Source organism: Lethenteron reissneri, chromosome 26 (genome assembly GCF_015708825.2).
Source record: "Lethenteron reissneri isolate LAM-NWPU_2019-01 chromosome 26, ASM1570882v1, whole genome shotgun sequence".
In the NCBI taxonomy this organism is placed as follows: Eukaryota; Metazoa; Chordata; class Hyperoartia; order Petromyzontiformes; family Petromyzontidae; genus Lethenteron; species Lethenteron reissneri.
The window spans coordinates 10,145,278-10,159,826 of record NC_083804.1 but is presented as its reverse complement, the minus strand read 5'-3'; the positions used below and the strand labels follow the sequence as shown (position 1 = coordinate 10,159,826).

Sequence of the window (14,549 nt, the reverse complement as noted above, 5' to 3'; positions counted from 1 at the left end):
CCCATTCATCCCCGCCGTGATGATCGTTGTGACCCCATAATTATTTTGCTTCTGCAGCGGAAGGAGCAAGCACAGTGCAGCGGAGAACTCACGCGTGGACGCCGTGGCAACATCCACATACACACAGGACCCACCGTCCCCACGGTAACCATGCCCACGGTAACCACACACAGACACAGGACCCCATGGTAACCACACACATTAGCACAGAATACACCATCCCCCATGGTACCCCTCCCTATGAACTCTGGTCTTATCAAGACGCTCATTCATCGGGCTAAGAAAGTGTCAGATGGTGACAGTCTGGGAAGTGAAATTAAACATGTTAATGAAGCGCTGCAAATGAATGGTTACAATGATGCACAAATCAACAGGGCATTGAATGCTAAAACCAAATAAAATAACACGAGCATTGAAACTACCCAGATGTTTGGAAAAACAAAACGTCCGAGTCAGATTTGGCACGGTACATAAATACACAAATTAATATCTGGTACAAAATAGGTATTAAAAAAACTATCAACAGAAGGTGTGTACAGGATTAACTGCACTTGTGGCAAATGCTATGTTGGGCAAACAGGACCAATGATCAGCACGATACTAAAAGAACACCAAATAAATATTAAATAATCCCAAATACAACTGTCAGCAGTAGCAGAAGACGCGTGCCAACAAGGACACTCAATTGATTTTGATAATGTTGAAGTTCTGTGCAAATCTAGCTATTACTGGCTAAGACTAATTAGGGAATCTATCGAAATTGTTTAAATGCATGCCTATACATGCCACCATACTTCAATAGGGATTACCGTTGGTACGGTTATTTTAATACACTCGTCTCAAACGGTGTTAGACCAGAGGATGCCAAAAGGCATTTCTGGATGATTACAGGAAGCAGGAACCCCCCACCCAAACCACACGTGATGCACCATATGATTCCAGTGACGAATAGATCCGATAAATGGAAAATTAATTCATTTCTTAAGTGATTGGACATCACAGTTCCAGATAATTGTCCTTAGATGCCCACTGCCCTGGTGTGTACATTTCCAAGCACCCGTTTGTGACCTCCTTCTCTCTTCTCCCACAGACCCTCTTAACCGGTTACCACATCCTGACATGGTCGCCACTCCTTCCCGGGCCCCTGACCTCGACCTTGACCTCATGACCCTCAGAGACAACGACTCGAGGTCACACGTGGCCCCAGGTGGAGCGGAAGTCGGAGGAGGTGGAGGACCCATCCCCCTCACTCGCACCCGCAGCTCAGGCCCCGGAGTCACAGACACTCAGGACCTCGTGGGCACGAACACCAGGGAGGGCCTAGGTCGCCCGGGGCAAGGACCCGGAAGAGTGGAAGATGGCCGCCGCTTCCACTGTATCAACAGCAGCAGCTGCAAAGTCAGCAGCAGCAGCGGCAACAGTGGCAGCAGTGGTGGACGAAACAACAGCTTCCTCTTCTCGCAATCACAGCCAGACCTGCCGAGCCTGGGGGGCCCAAACCCCGCCGAGCTCAATGGGCGAGGCTGGGACGGCATCCCCTACAGTCCAGCAGTGCAGGCCCGGCTAGGCCCCGTCAAGTGCTTGCCAAGGGACGCCCCGGCGAGCAGGACCTTCTTCACGAGCCAAGCGGGTGCCGCGAAGGGGTCCAACGTGGGGGATGCGGGTGGCATAGGGCCCGGTGGAGCCGCTTCTCGCTGGGTGCGGGCCTTGCCGGCCGAGGGGCGGCCCTCAGAGGGCAGCCCGGATGCCAGGAGGATCGGAAATCTCAGCCCTGAGCAGTCGGACTCCATCCCTGAGACGTTTGTCTGAGAAGCATCCACCGTTGCTGTGGAGTGGCGTCCCATGGAGGCCCAAGAGGGAGTGACTGTGGGACCCTGGGGATTGAGGGCTCAGAGAGCGGTCCCCTTCCCTCTTGGCTTAGGAGTGGCTGCCAGCGTTGGTAAAGGACACACAGCAGAATTAGTTAAGTTCTGGTTGAGTGTAGGGTTTTTCAAAGCTCCGTCCTCAGTCCTCACCAGTGTGGGTTTCCGTGTTTACCAATCACCAGGTGTGCACAGTGTTTCATGACATCATCGCATTATGGTCGCCATCAACACCATGAATATAAGCAGCATCATGAGATATAAGCAATGCCAGGCGAGCGTAGCACCAAGGTACTTGTATGAATAGCACTTCCCGGGTTCTTACGCTGATATTATGTTACCCAAAGCTGCCAAATTCCTGGGAGGCTCAAATAGGACACTTGGTCTAACGACGGCTCCCTGCCCTCTGCCAGCCCCGCCCATTTTTATATAGCCACACCCACTCAACCACTAGCTCCGTCCAGAGGTCCTCCTCACTCTTCCTGTCATTGCCCCCCCCCCTAACTGGTCATAGACCTCACCCACTTTTCTGCCAACACCACCCTGTACTCAGGTGGCCTTGCCCTTTGCCCAAATAATGAATCCAGAACGAGGTCAGAAAATGTTAAACCCAGACAACATTCCAATTTTCACAAATTCTTAAGAACAACATGATAGCCTTTCTGAACCCGGAATGTCCTGGCCAAACCAGAAAGTTTGGTAGCTATAATAATAGATACCTCAAGGTGTCTCACTACTCTAGGGCTTAATGTCTCACTGAATATTTTCCAGATCGCTGGTAGACTGGAGTGACTCGTAGCCACAGCCATAACGAGAGGTGTGGTGGATGTGGCAGAGCTGTCGCTCGACATTTTGGCGCCTGGGGTAAGGTGCAATGCTCGCAATGCCCCCCCTACCGCATCCAAAGCTTCAACACTCCTGCCCTCCGGCCCTTGCTATTGCACTGGCATATGGTGTACTCAGTGAGTGAATATTTTCCTGGTCACTGCACCCGACCACACTTGGCTGTGATGCCCCACTCAAACCTGTGGGGAGGACCTGGGACCAGAGTTTGAGAAACCTTGGCCTGGAGACAGGCTCCGTTTCCCGTCATTTTCCTCCACCGTCACGTGGGGAGCTGCTCGTCAAATCGCATGGACTTGAACGAGCATGGCATTTTGAGTTGGGGTTTTTGGGGAGGGGGTTAGGGATGGGAAGGGGGTATCATTAAAATATGGGCCCCCCACCTCGTGACTCTATAATGTCGGGATGGGGGGCAGGGGGCATGGATCAGGTCAGATCAAGTCAGGTCAAACCAGGGCAGGCATCGCGAGCAATGAAGCATCACTTGTGGTGTCACATTTGAGTGTTCACGTAAAGACATTTATTCGTGCTTATTAAAGTTTAATTACTGTGGAACAATAATATGTGTAAGTGTATAGAAATAAATATGTCACTAATTGTAATGATAGTAATAACACTTAAGTACTGTATTTTTAAAGGAAATGGGAAACAAACTATTAAAGTGAGAGATAAAATATCACCACATTCGTAATTAGTGTTCCCTTGAAATATAAAAAATAGACAGTACAATTGACCATATGTGTACATGTACAGCCTTTTTGTCCTTCCACTGCTTGATGAGGGCCTCCCCACACCTTTCGGTCTTGGGGGACATGTGATCATACTTCACCGCACTGGTCATTGTGGTCTGTTGATTTAGGAGCCTTAAACATTGCCCAAGAGCAGCCTACAACAAGCAATTATGCTTGGTGGTTGCCCATCCAAGCACTATCCAGGCTTAAACCTGCTTAGCTTCTGAGATCTGATGAGTTCGGGCACATTTCCATGTATTTGGAGCACAGTGATTCAGTGCGATTAGCCATGCACCCAGCGAACCACGTCTTAATTCCCACCACGGCTAAAATCAGTGGCAAGTCATATCTGAAACCAGTGCTGCCCCCCCCCCCCCACCTTTACCAACAGGTATTGACCAACGTGGTGAAGTATGTTCACACAACCCCTATCACGGGGAGTGAGGAGACCTTCATCCAGCGGTGGATTAACAAAGGGATGCCACCATTATTGCAATAGGCTAGCGTTTATTGGTTCGTTTGTCACTGAAATATGTGAATCTTAAAACGCTTTCAGTGTCCAGTCATAATGGGATAACGTTACAGGCAATTCCTTTTTCGAAGAATGAGTGGAAAATGTTAACGTCATAATTGGTGAAAAAGCGCTTCTCCACTGTGGTACCTTACAAACGTTGAAGGGAGTTGAAATGTGAAGAGACGAGAGTTTCTCCCCATATAAAAAATAAAGTAACTATTTCGTTGGATCCAGGCCTGTCTCTGCTAAAACTAAACTACACTATTTTTATTTTAACAGGTAAGGCCCACTGAGCTCTATAACTATTTTTCAGAAGTGACCAGGCCACAAATGATAGCTCGACCAAGTGGCTTATGTGGAAATGTATAGCGGCTAAATACTCTAAATGCATGGTATTTTTCTAAATGTGGAGGGAAAAACTGGAGGACCCAGAGAAAAATCAACGCGATCATGGGGAGAACATGCAAACTCCAATAACGCAGGCGCCAGGGTCGGGATCGAACCCACAACCTCCTGTATACCAGGTGAGGTAGTTAACAACTCACCATCATAGCGCCCACGGTAATGATACACAGAGAGTTGACACGGGTGCAGAGTTGACCTGCCTAAATACATGCTGCTGGAAAACACTGGTCCCGTTGGCCCAAGGACCAAAATGTTTATTTCGTTTAATTTGTGTGTGAGGCAGACTCTTATCTATTTAGTAAATTATTACCACAACTTCCCCACGACTGCCCATGCTGGCCCATGAACCGAATCAGCCGCTCGATGCGCCCGATCTCGTTTCATCTCAGAAGCTTTGCGCGCTTAGAGTTAGTTTGGAGTATTGCTTCATAGGCGACTGCTATGCATGACAGGTGTTATAAGCTGCTACGGAACTTTATTGTGGGCTGCGAAAGGCAGCGCAGGAACATCTGTTGTTACGACGTGCTTCTTTACTCCCACATCCAGTGCTCCACACCTTCAACCTGCACTGAATGGCGCGGTGAAGTATGCTCATATAACCCTCGCAACCGGCGTGGCATGGAGAGGCTTTCATCCAACAGGGGATTGGCATGCACAATGCGCAGTATATTTTGAGAGTTTTTTTGGGATGTCAGAAGTGTTTATTTAATATCGGAGTTTTTTTTCTTCCTCCCATAAATTAAAGCTTTACTGTTTTAGAGTAGCAAACACAAAATCGCTCACTCTATGATGGCGGCAGACTTAATCACAAAGGAGGTGCATTGTTATTGTATTTGTACTTGTACACCGATGCTGGTGCAGTCCTCAAATTATTTACAGAACCACACAGCGCTGTGGACACCAACAATGGAAATGTGTACAAAAAGTGGAAAGGGGCACCCTTTGAAAAGATGAGATCAGGGGCAAAGCTGGGATCGATTATAATCGCCATGTAAATTGCAATGTAAATTGAAAATCATTACGAATGACGCAGTTCAATTGAAATTGACTAAAGGTTTGGTTATGGTTAGAGTTATGTTCAGAGGAAGATCTAACACTAATGCAGAAGTCGGCACCCAAAATAGCAAGAAGAGACCTTTTTTTTATTTCGTAAAAAAACTCAATATTTAAAGTGCCACAATGCATGTGAATACGAGACGGTCCTGAATAAAGAACGTCACGAAGCAAGTCCTTAAAGAGCCAAACGCGGCTCCGGAGCCGCAGGTTGCCGACGGCTGGACTCGTGGCTAGTTGGTAAATTGGATAGATTTATGGATGGGGCTGCTCGTACTAGCGGCCGGTTGAATAGTGGGTTAGGCTTCGGATCAGTGGAAGGGTAATTGTTCATGGCTCGTTAGCTAATTAGTAATATTTATGGTTAGAAATATGGCAAATAATAGAAGCTGGATGACGCGATACACAGAATTTGGGAAAGGTCTAGTTATATTGGCTGGTTCGCTGGTTATTTAGGGCTAAGGTTGGCACTAATAGCTGGTTGTCTCGATTTTTAGGATTTCAAAAGTGGATGATTGGCTCATTGGTTCGGGGTCAGGCTAGCGTTTGGATGGTTAGCATGTTCCATTCTGCCCCAATGTGTGAAATGTTTTGATTTTATATTCTTTGGGTCTTTCGGTAAAGGCACGTAGATAGGTTGAAAGAAAATAAGATAGGTTGAAAGAAAGAAAATAACAAAAAAACGAAATAACAAAAAACTTTTTATTTTTTTTGTTATTTTCTTTCAACCTATCTACGTGACTTTACCGTAGTCTTTTGTTATTTTTTTATTATTTTATTTCAACCTATCTTCGTGATCACGACGTTTCGATCGCAACTGCAAGCAATCGTCATCAGGCGGATTGCTTGCGTTGCAATCAAAACGTCAGGATCTATTATTTTTTTCTAACCTACGTGACTTTACCGAAAGACCCAAATAATATGAATTCCTGTAGTCACGAAAGCTTCAAATTAAGGTTTTGATTTTAGCTGTTTAGTTTCTGGTGTTCACAACATCAACCCCACACTTGTCGGATTAGGTCTAATGTGTGTCAGGTCATGGCTGCAAGTGCTTGTGGCTAGGGTCTGGCGAGGGGAGGGGTCTCACAGTACTGTGCCTAAAGTATTGGTGGGGGGTGGGGGGTCCTGGGTTACTTTTGGAGGGCGCTGTTATCTCCAGCTTGATGGTGTTGAAAAATGAAGCACATGGGTTAGATGGGACCAGACTTATAACCACTGTCCTCAAGTATTACCATAATACTATTCTCTATTAATCCAGGAGAGTCTCACGAGTCTGAAGATTATTTTTCAGAGGAGTCTTACGTTGGAACATTTGGCCAATTCCTTATTGACCTCGGAGTCCACCTAGCCTGGCACAACCACAGCAGTGATATCAACACCATGATGGGGTGAATGCTGGTTATTTTGTGTGAGCATGTGAGAGAGTAACATGTTTTGTGTGTCGATATCATGCCATAGCCTTATAGTAAAGCTAACCAACTCACTTGGAGGCTGCACCGGGATGCATTGTGGGGCTGGAAGCCCCTTCCTCTTGGTCAGCCCTGCCCACTTTTACATTGCCACGCCTACTCAACCACTCGCTTCGCCAACAGGTCCTCACTCTTCCTGAAGATGGCCCCACCCACTCCTCGGCCAACCCTGCCCACTATTCAGGTATCTCCGCCCGATTTCCATATGATGAGTCGTGCATGGGGGCCAGGCGAAATGCACATTTTCAACAAAGGTTTTGTAACACCGGTACAGACTTTCTAAAATTGTGATTCCCCTGCAAAATCTTTACGGCCATTTGGTAGCTTTACCTTACAGTCCTACATGTGCTGGCCTTAATAAGTGCTCGCGAGCAAACACTTATCCAGACTAGTTAGAGCGTCTTGTGTGTGTCACATAGGTTAGTGATCGCTTTGTCATCCAGTCGCAGAGAGCCTTGTTTGATGTCTGTTCATGAGATTGATGGTCATCGCCAGCACCACCGGTCGCCAAGTGATATTTGAACCTTACCTGGAACATCCTCAGTGGACTCATTCGTCAACTGAGTACCTGTTGCGGCGGGGGTGGTGTGGTCACTACTCAAATATATCTATACACGAGTAACAAAGACGGTCGGGTGAGAATAGTGCTTGTCAAATCAGCATTTTCTTGTGCCATGCCTTAATAGACGCTCACAAATAGTGCTTGCCTCGAGCGTTCAGGTGAAGAGAATATCTGTTGTGTGCATGTGACCAGGTGTGTCCTGTGTGAATTACCTGTTGGATTACAGTAGTGTTTTATTGTCGCATAATCAAAAGACATCATTAAAACCCCTCTGTAACAGGACTACAAACTCTGTGCTCCAATATCTCCATGGTTACCACTCACCAGCTAATGCACTTCAGTGAACGTACATTATCACTTTTATCGATGCAGTTCAAGTGGAATATATAATGATCTGATTGCAATCGCGTCTCAAAACGCTGTTACGAAACATCGAGACTTCAAGGGGAGCCTGGACTGGAATGGGGGCAGCAAGGCTACAGCATGAATGGCTGGGGGCAGAGAGTTCCAGACTATTGGCAGCAGATGTGAATGAGCGATCTCCCACTGACTAAGGCTGATTGAAAGCCTTGGCTGCTAAGTGTAGAGCGAGATGAGAGAGGGGAGATGTAGGCAGGGTTCAAGATGGTAAAATGTTGAAGTTGAGCTGGGACTGGATTAGGATTCAGTGGAGGGAGTACTAGGGTGATGTTTACACGTATGGGAGAAAAATTTGGGAGTGAATTTTAAATCATTTGGAGTTCGGAGGTTAGGATTTTTGAGAAGCCATAGAGAACATTGCAGATATCTATGAGGGTGAATGGTTCTCCCTTTAAATGTGTCTAGGGAACAGTCTCAAGATTCATTTTCAGGATGGTTCTGCATGTTTGTACAATTTGCACGTTTGTCCAATATTCAAGAATTACTTTGCATTTGTGAGGAAAACTTTGGGACCTGGAGAAAACCAATTCATCTGAGGGAATAATGCTCCAAAGTCCATACACATTGCCCAAAATCCACTTACTGTGCAGTGAGGTGAGATGTTTGGTTTCTAGGAAAGTGAACAGTTACATTATATTTTTTTGAAAATTGACCTCACCTGAATATATTTTAAGAGAAAAACATTGCAGATTTCCCCAAATACAATAGTGAGTTTTAATGAACACACCACTATGAAATGTAATAACAAAAGACACGTTAGCTCATGAAGTGTGTGGTGTCTTGCAGTCCATCCTTAAATCCGAGCTTCATCATATTCCACCAATATGACTGTATTATCTTCAACACCAAAAGCCCTACATTCAAGCAATATCTCTATCCAAACATGCAATTTAACATCCAGAAAGAAATGTGTCCAGATTTACAACAAATTATCATACAGGTAGTACAATATGTTATCATCAGGGATTAATAATTTTTTGGAATGCTTTTAAGTTAGCTTGGAGGAGGAATCATCTGCATAAGGCACTACTACTACCACTCGAGTACAAGGTACGCCTATCCATAATAATTGTGTAGTGACATAGAATCGGTCACGTAGCAGCATAGTGCTGGCTGCTGGCGGGGAAGGGGATCGGCAGCTTACAGCAGCCCTGACGGCAGGTCACGTGATAGACCAGAGAGGGATCTAGGGGAAGGGTCACGGAAGGGGCACACCGAGAACCCGCTAGTAGGTTCCAGAAGGGGGGCGTAGCCGGGGGCGGAGCCAGGCCACGCTGACAGTACAAGAGGGGCCCCTGTGGGGGACCTCGGGGCTGTCGTCTGGAGTGGGATCTCCTTCGTGCTGCTGCTGGAGTCTTTACCGTCGTCTCCATCTTCACCATCTCGGCGTCGCCAGTCAGGCAGTCTACCAGCCATCCTGACTGGGAACCGTACTTTACTAAGTGTTACTGTCAGGCCGTGTTAATAAACAGAGTGCCTCCTACTCTTAGTGTCTCCGAGTCAGTCACTACAATTGTTGCCGTATTCCTATTTATAATCCAGAGACGACACAATTAGTATCACTAGGAGATGGCTAAGGCTGGTTTCCAAAAATATTTAGATCGCGGCATTCCAGACTGTTGCGGCTGAAATGAAGCACTGGGTAATAACTCAACGTAGCGGCCCTGCAATGACAGGCTCACTATTGATGGAAGGGCATCCACCTGAGGTCGCTCAAGAGAGCCCGTTAACAGTTTAGTGTTTCTGATCTGCATTTCCACGCTAGCCAGACAGAAGTCTTGGAAGAGGCGGGATTACCCAAAATGTATTCCCCCCCCACCACCAAATGTGCCCTGACAATCGACTGTGGTGTACTTATATATACTGTTGGGGTTAGGTGGAGGAATTTAAGATGCCCAATTATTGCAACTGGTTCGCTGCGGGATAGGATTGAATCGGTAAACGCTGCATTGGACGTCCTGTGCGCTTACCATTGCGACACCATGGCACATGTTTGAGCTGGTGTTGCTAAAATATGTGGTAACTGACAAGTATTATACCGCTCAGGGAGGCAAAGGAGAGCCCAGCAAACATTAAAGTGCATGCTAGTGTAGTGGGTACAGATGGAGACCGAGACTCCTTCTTGGAGGCAAAACGTTAATTCAATAACATCCTTAACACGAGGGGTAGCTGCCCCTCCACCAGATAACCTAGGGAGGTTTATCCTCTGGGCCAGCTACTCTGAACACACGGGGTGGCTATAGCGGACCGGACCCCAGCTCGGATCTGGGTCCCGTCGTTGGAGCTCCTCTCCCAGGCGACGACGTGGAGATCTTCATTCGGACAACAGCAGCCGGTGCCGCTCAGGACCCCGGCTTATATCCCCAGTCCCGGGCTCACCCCACCCCGGGACACGAATACTCGAGAAGGACCTGTCCCTGGACACGTGGTCCCCCAAGCCCCCTTTTTGGGGGTCCCCGGGTCTGTACCTCCGGTCACTCGACCTCCGGGTTCAACCGGAGTGCCATGGCCCCTCTCAACCCCGGACCTTCTATGGCACTCTTCCGCCCCCTATCGTCCCGGGGCTGGCACTACACACAGAGCGCAGTGCCGCTCGTACAGCCACTCGCACGGACGTCTGCGGCGTCGACATTGCGCCACCCGCTTCACACAGTGTCGTGCAGTAACATCCGGCAATGTCACTCCACTAGAGTGCCGCCCAGTGGCTACACAAATGTAAATACAATAGATGAGTAAACGCAGGAACCAGCGTGAGGAAACGACGACCGTGGAGTCGTAGTGCGCTCCAGTGGGTCGTTACCAGCTCTCACGCGAATCCTCGTCGAGAGCAAAATCAATACCGCACTTAACATCATCGGCAGCACACCTCAGATGCAATCTACTCCCCGTGGTGGCTTCCTGTGCTGGCGAACATCGACCTCACAGCCATAGCACAAGCAGCTACATATACTACGGGCTCCGCACTTTCAATGGCCCCGCGCTAAATGCTTTCAAGCTACAAATTCCGCTTCAGTGATTCTGCACTTGCTCTATTACTATAGTACTATTACTGCCTTCAACTTTTATGAACGACTGGGTGTTTAAGGTTAGAGATTTGTCTTATTATCTGGCTGTATAACAAATGAAAAATATTATAACTTTACTGTGCAAGTAAACAATTTGTGTTTTAATATTTGTGTTTTTTTTTTATTTAGACCCCCTTTATAACATATGCTCCAGGCTCCGCACTAGCTTAATCCGGCACTGCCCACGGCCAACATTCGACGCGATGACGTGACGACCCGGGGAGCACTCCAATAGCACGGACAACACCGCTCTGCCGCTCCGACAAGACCTAAAGGAAACCCCACGCCATCGAAAAAAACTCCGGTAAACATTTCTCGGTGCGCGCCTCCGCAATAGGAGCTGAAAATAACTATTTGTAAATCGGCACTCGCTGGACGAGATCGTGGGCTGCTGCTATGGAAGTGGCCAGGGGCGCAAACTGTGGGGCAGGTGGCAGCGTTTTGCGACGCGTGGAAGCCCAGTCGGCCACAAGGGGGCCCCGAATCTATATATATAAAATCGCGAATCTGTCTGTCTGTCTGTGTGTGTGTCGCCGGACCATACGCACTTTCATTGGACGCCGGTTGCCCCTGGCAACGGCTAGCGACGCCTTCGCCGCTTTCATTGGACGGCGGTTGCCCCTGGCAACGGCTAGCGACGGGCCGCGGGGTGGACGCCATTTTATATTCCCGTTAAAAATAGGCGCACGCATTAACACGCGACTCTGAGGTAAATTCATCTAAGTTTCACGTCCTCTTCACTCCCCCCCCCCCACCACAATGTGTGCTATTACTATTATAGGGTCGGTCGATTATTAAATGATAGCGATTACACAGTGTTATTGTAGCGCGGGGGGGGGGGGGGGAACGGCACCCGTACCCAGAGTCAGCCGGGTGCCAAAATCAGGCGAGGCGGGAGGCTCTGCACGGTGCTAGGCCTCGACACCCACCACGCGACTCTGAGGTAAATTCATAAAAGTTTCACGTCCTCTACAGAGTGGTGAGGGAGGGAGAGTGGCGAGGGAGGGAGAGTGGCGAGGGAGGGACTCAGCCTCAAAACGAGTAACTGGTGTGGCGTATTAACATCGCCACTGGGGAGACAAAGGCGGCCGGGCGTGGTGGATCCAAGTCCCAGGCAAAGCCGGGTCATGTCTATGTGTTTATGTGTATGTCTGTGTGTCTGTATGTATGTGTGTATGTATGTGTGTGTATGTGTTTGTGTGTATGTATGTCTGTGTATGTATGTGGGTTTTTTGGTATGTGTTTATGTGTATGTCTGCGTGTCTGTATGCATGTGTCTATGTACGTATGTGTATCTGTTTGTGTGTATGTATGTGTGTGTATATATGTGTGTGTATGTGTTTCTGTGTATGTATGTGTGTGTATGTATGTGTGTTATGTGTGTCTCTGTGTGTCTGCATGTATGTGTGTGTGTATTGTGTATGTGTTTGTGTATGTATGTGTGTGTTTGTGTGTATGTGTATGTCTGTGTGTGTGTATGTGTGTGTATGTGTTTGTGTGTATGTGTGTGTATGTATGTGTGTGTATGTGTTTGTATGTGTTTGTGTGTTTACGCTCGCATTACACAAATGTGTTGCAGGTCTAAGGCGTTCCTCGCGCAGCATTGCCGCTTTATTATTTCAGTAATTTACTGCCGTACGCACCCTGACAGTCGTGTGTGTCTGCAGCAAGCGCGTGTATGTGTACCTATGGACGCGCACGCGTGTGTTGTGTAGGGGGAACGGTAGTGTAGTGCTTAGCGTGCTGTCTGTGTCCGTCTGTGTGTGTCTGCGTGTGTCTGTGTGTGTGTCTGTGTGTGTCTCTGTGCGTGTGTGGTGTGTGAGGAGCGGTGGGTGTAGTGCTTAACGCTACGCTGCGCTACCAACCCGGCGAACCGAGTTCGATTCCCGCTCACGGACACCACCGGTGACGATTATTTGAACCTCCCCTAGGTCGACTCAGCCTCAAACGAGTAACTGGTGTGGCGTATTAACATCACTACTGGGGAGACAAAGGCGGCCAGGCGTGAGTGCTGAGGGATGGAGAGTGGTGAGGGAGGGACAGTGGTGAGGGAGGGAGAGTGGTGAGGGAGGGAGAGTGGTGAGGGAGGGAGAGTGCTGAGAGAGGGAGAGTGGTGAGGGAGGGACTCAGCCTCAAAACGAGTAACTGGTGTGGCGTATTAACATCGCCACTGGGGCGACAAAGGCGGCCGGCCGTGGTGGATACAAGTCCCGGGCGAAGCCGGGTAGTACAGCTAGTCAACAGATAAACAAGTACAAAATGTTTAGAAATTTTAAGAAATGTTCTGTAAACAATTCCCTGGACCAAGACCGATTAACGCATCTGCCTATCATATAAATAGAGCGTAAAGTTGCACGATCCATCCCCTTTGAGGAAATCATAGACCGGTGGGGCCGGCGTGAAAGCAAGACGCATGGATGGATAACTTAATTGTGAGTTTTGTACCTTTAAATGTTTTTATTAATATTGTCACTGTGAGACTTCCTCTAAAGCAAATACACGGTGCAACTAAAACAATACATACAGTATTCAGTATATTTCTTAGCCTACGTATTGTCGCATACGATTTAAAAACATCCTCAGCTATTTCAGTAAAAGTGAGTCGGGAGAAAGGAGGGGAGGCCCTCAGTCGTTTCTTGCATACCCCCCGTTGAAATAAGCACTTGCGCCCCTGGGTGTGGCAAATAAAACACTTAATCGAGGACCCAAATGTGGAAACACAGGGTTTCTGTCTCCCACGACAAGTATGGACTTCGCTAAACCGCGCGCGAAATCAACGCGCGAGATGCCTTCCACAAATGGAGGTTCAAAGAATCTCCGAGCTGCGACTTTGGTGACGTCCAAATCATCTCACAACATCACCAACAAATTCGCCGTCCGTGCAAACATCCTGGCGGTGTCGCTGCGATCCATACAGCACCCACTGCCTCCATAAGATCGGTTGCAGAAACTTAGCATTCATATTTAGCACGTTTCAAAGCTGTTGTTTGTATCCATCCAGCCACAGACAAAAAGTAAATTTGGTTTTGGCATTCATTGTCTCATCTTGCAGAGTATTAATAACTAGAGTCTAGCATCATGGCTTGACAAAAATCGAACAAAACAGACTGAATGGTGGACCAAGATCAGCCTCAGTGACGTAGTCAAGCAAATGCTGGGTTGCGCCTTTACTTTTTTGAAACAAGAAACAAAGGCAAACATGCACGACGTGGTGACTTCTTTCGCCGTGCTGATTGGATGTTTGCGCTTGCCAATGTATGTATGTTGAACTTCTTTCGCACCGTAACATAGCCCCATAACTGACGATATCAGGAAGCCTTCATGCAGCAGTGCATTCACAAAGTACTATAAATTATTGTTATTACTTGCTTCTGGCATTCACACAGTTTTCTTCTTCTTTTGAATACTAAATTACTAATTCTACTAGCCAACGTGGAAGAGTAGGCCAAAACACCCTTATAGAGGTAACTCTAGCGCTCTCTCTGCTGGAGGCCTTTCTGCCAACAATGACGTGAGAAGGTACGGTATATAATCACAGCATGTGCACGACTGCACATTTACCTTTTGCTGAAATAGTGCTTCAGCTCGAGAAATTGTTTTACGTTTTAAAACTAGTGGAATATTT

General features: G+C 47.6%; 1 protein-coding gene across 2 annotated transcripts in view; it reads left to right on the top strand.

Annotated features, from left to right (window-relative positions):
* The window catches only part of LOC133347654 (rho GTPase-activating protein 6-like), a 57,939-nt gene extending 50,218 nt beyond the window's left edge, over nt 1-7,721 (top strand). For both annotated transcript variants that reach the window (XM_061560116.1, XM_061560117.1), the window contains exons 13-14: nt 58-144; nt 1,091-7,721. In XM_061560116.1, the coding sequence (XP_061416100.1) occupies nt 58-144; nt 1,091-1,809 (806 nt within the window). In that variant the 3' untranslated portion in view covers nt 1,810-7,721. The remainder of the gene's footprint in view (nt 1-57; nt 145-1,090) is intronic.
* Nucleotides 7,722-14,549: the final 6,828 nt, after the last annotated feature.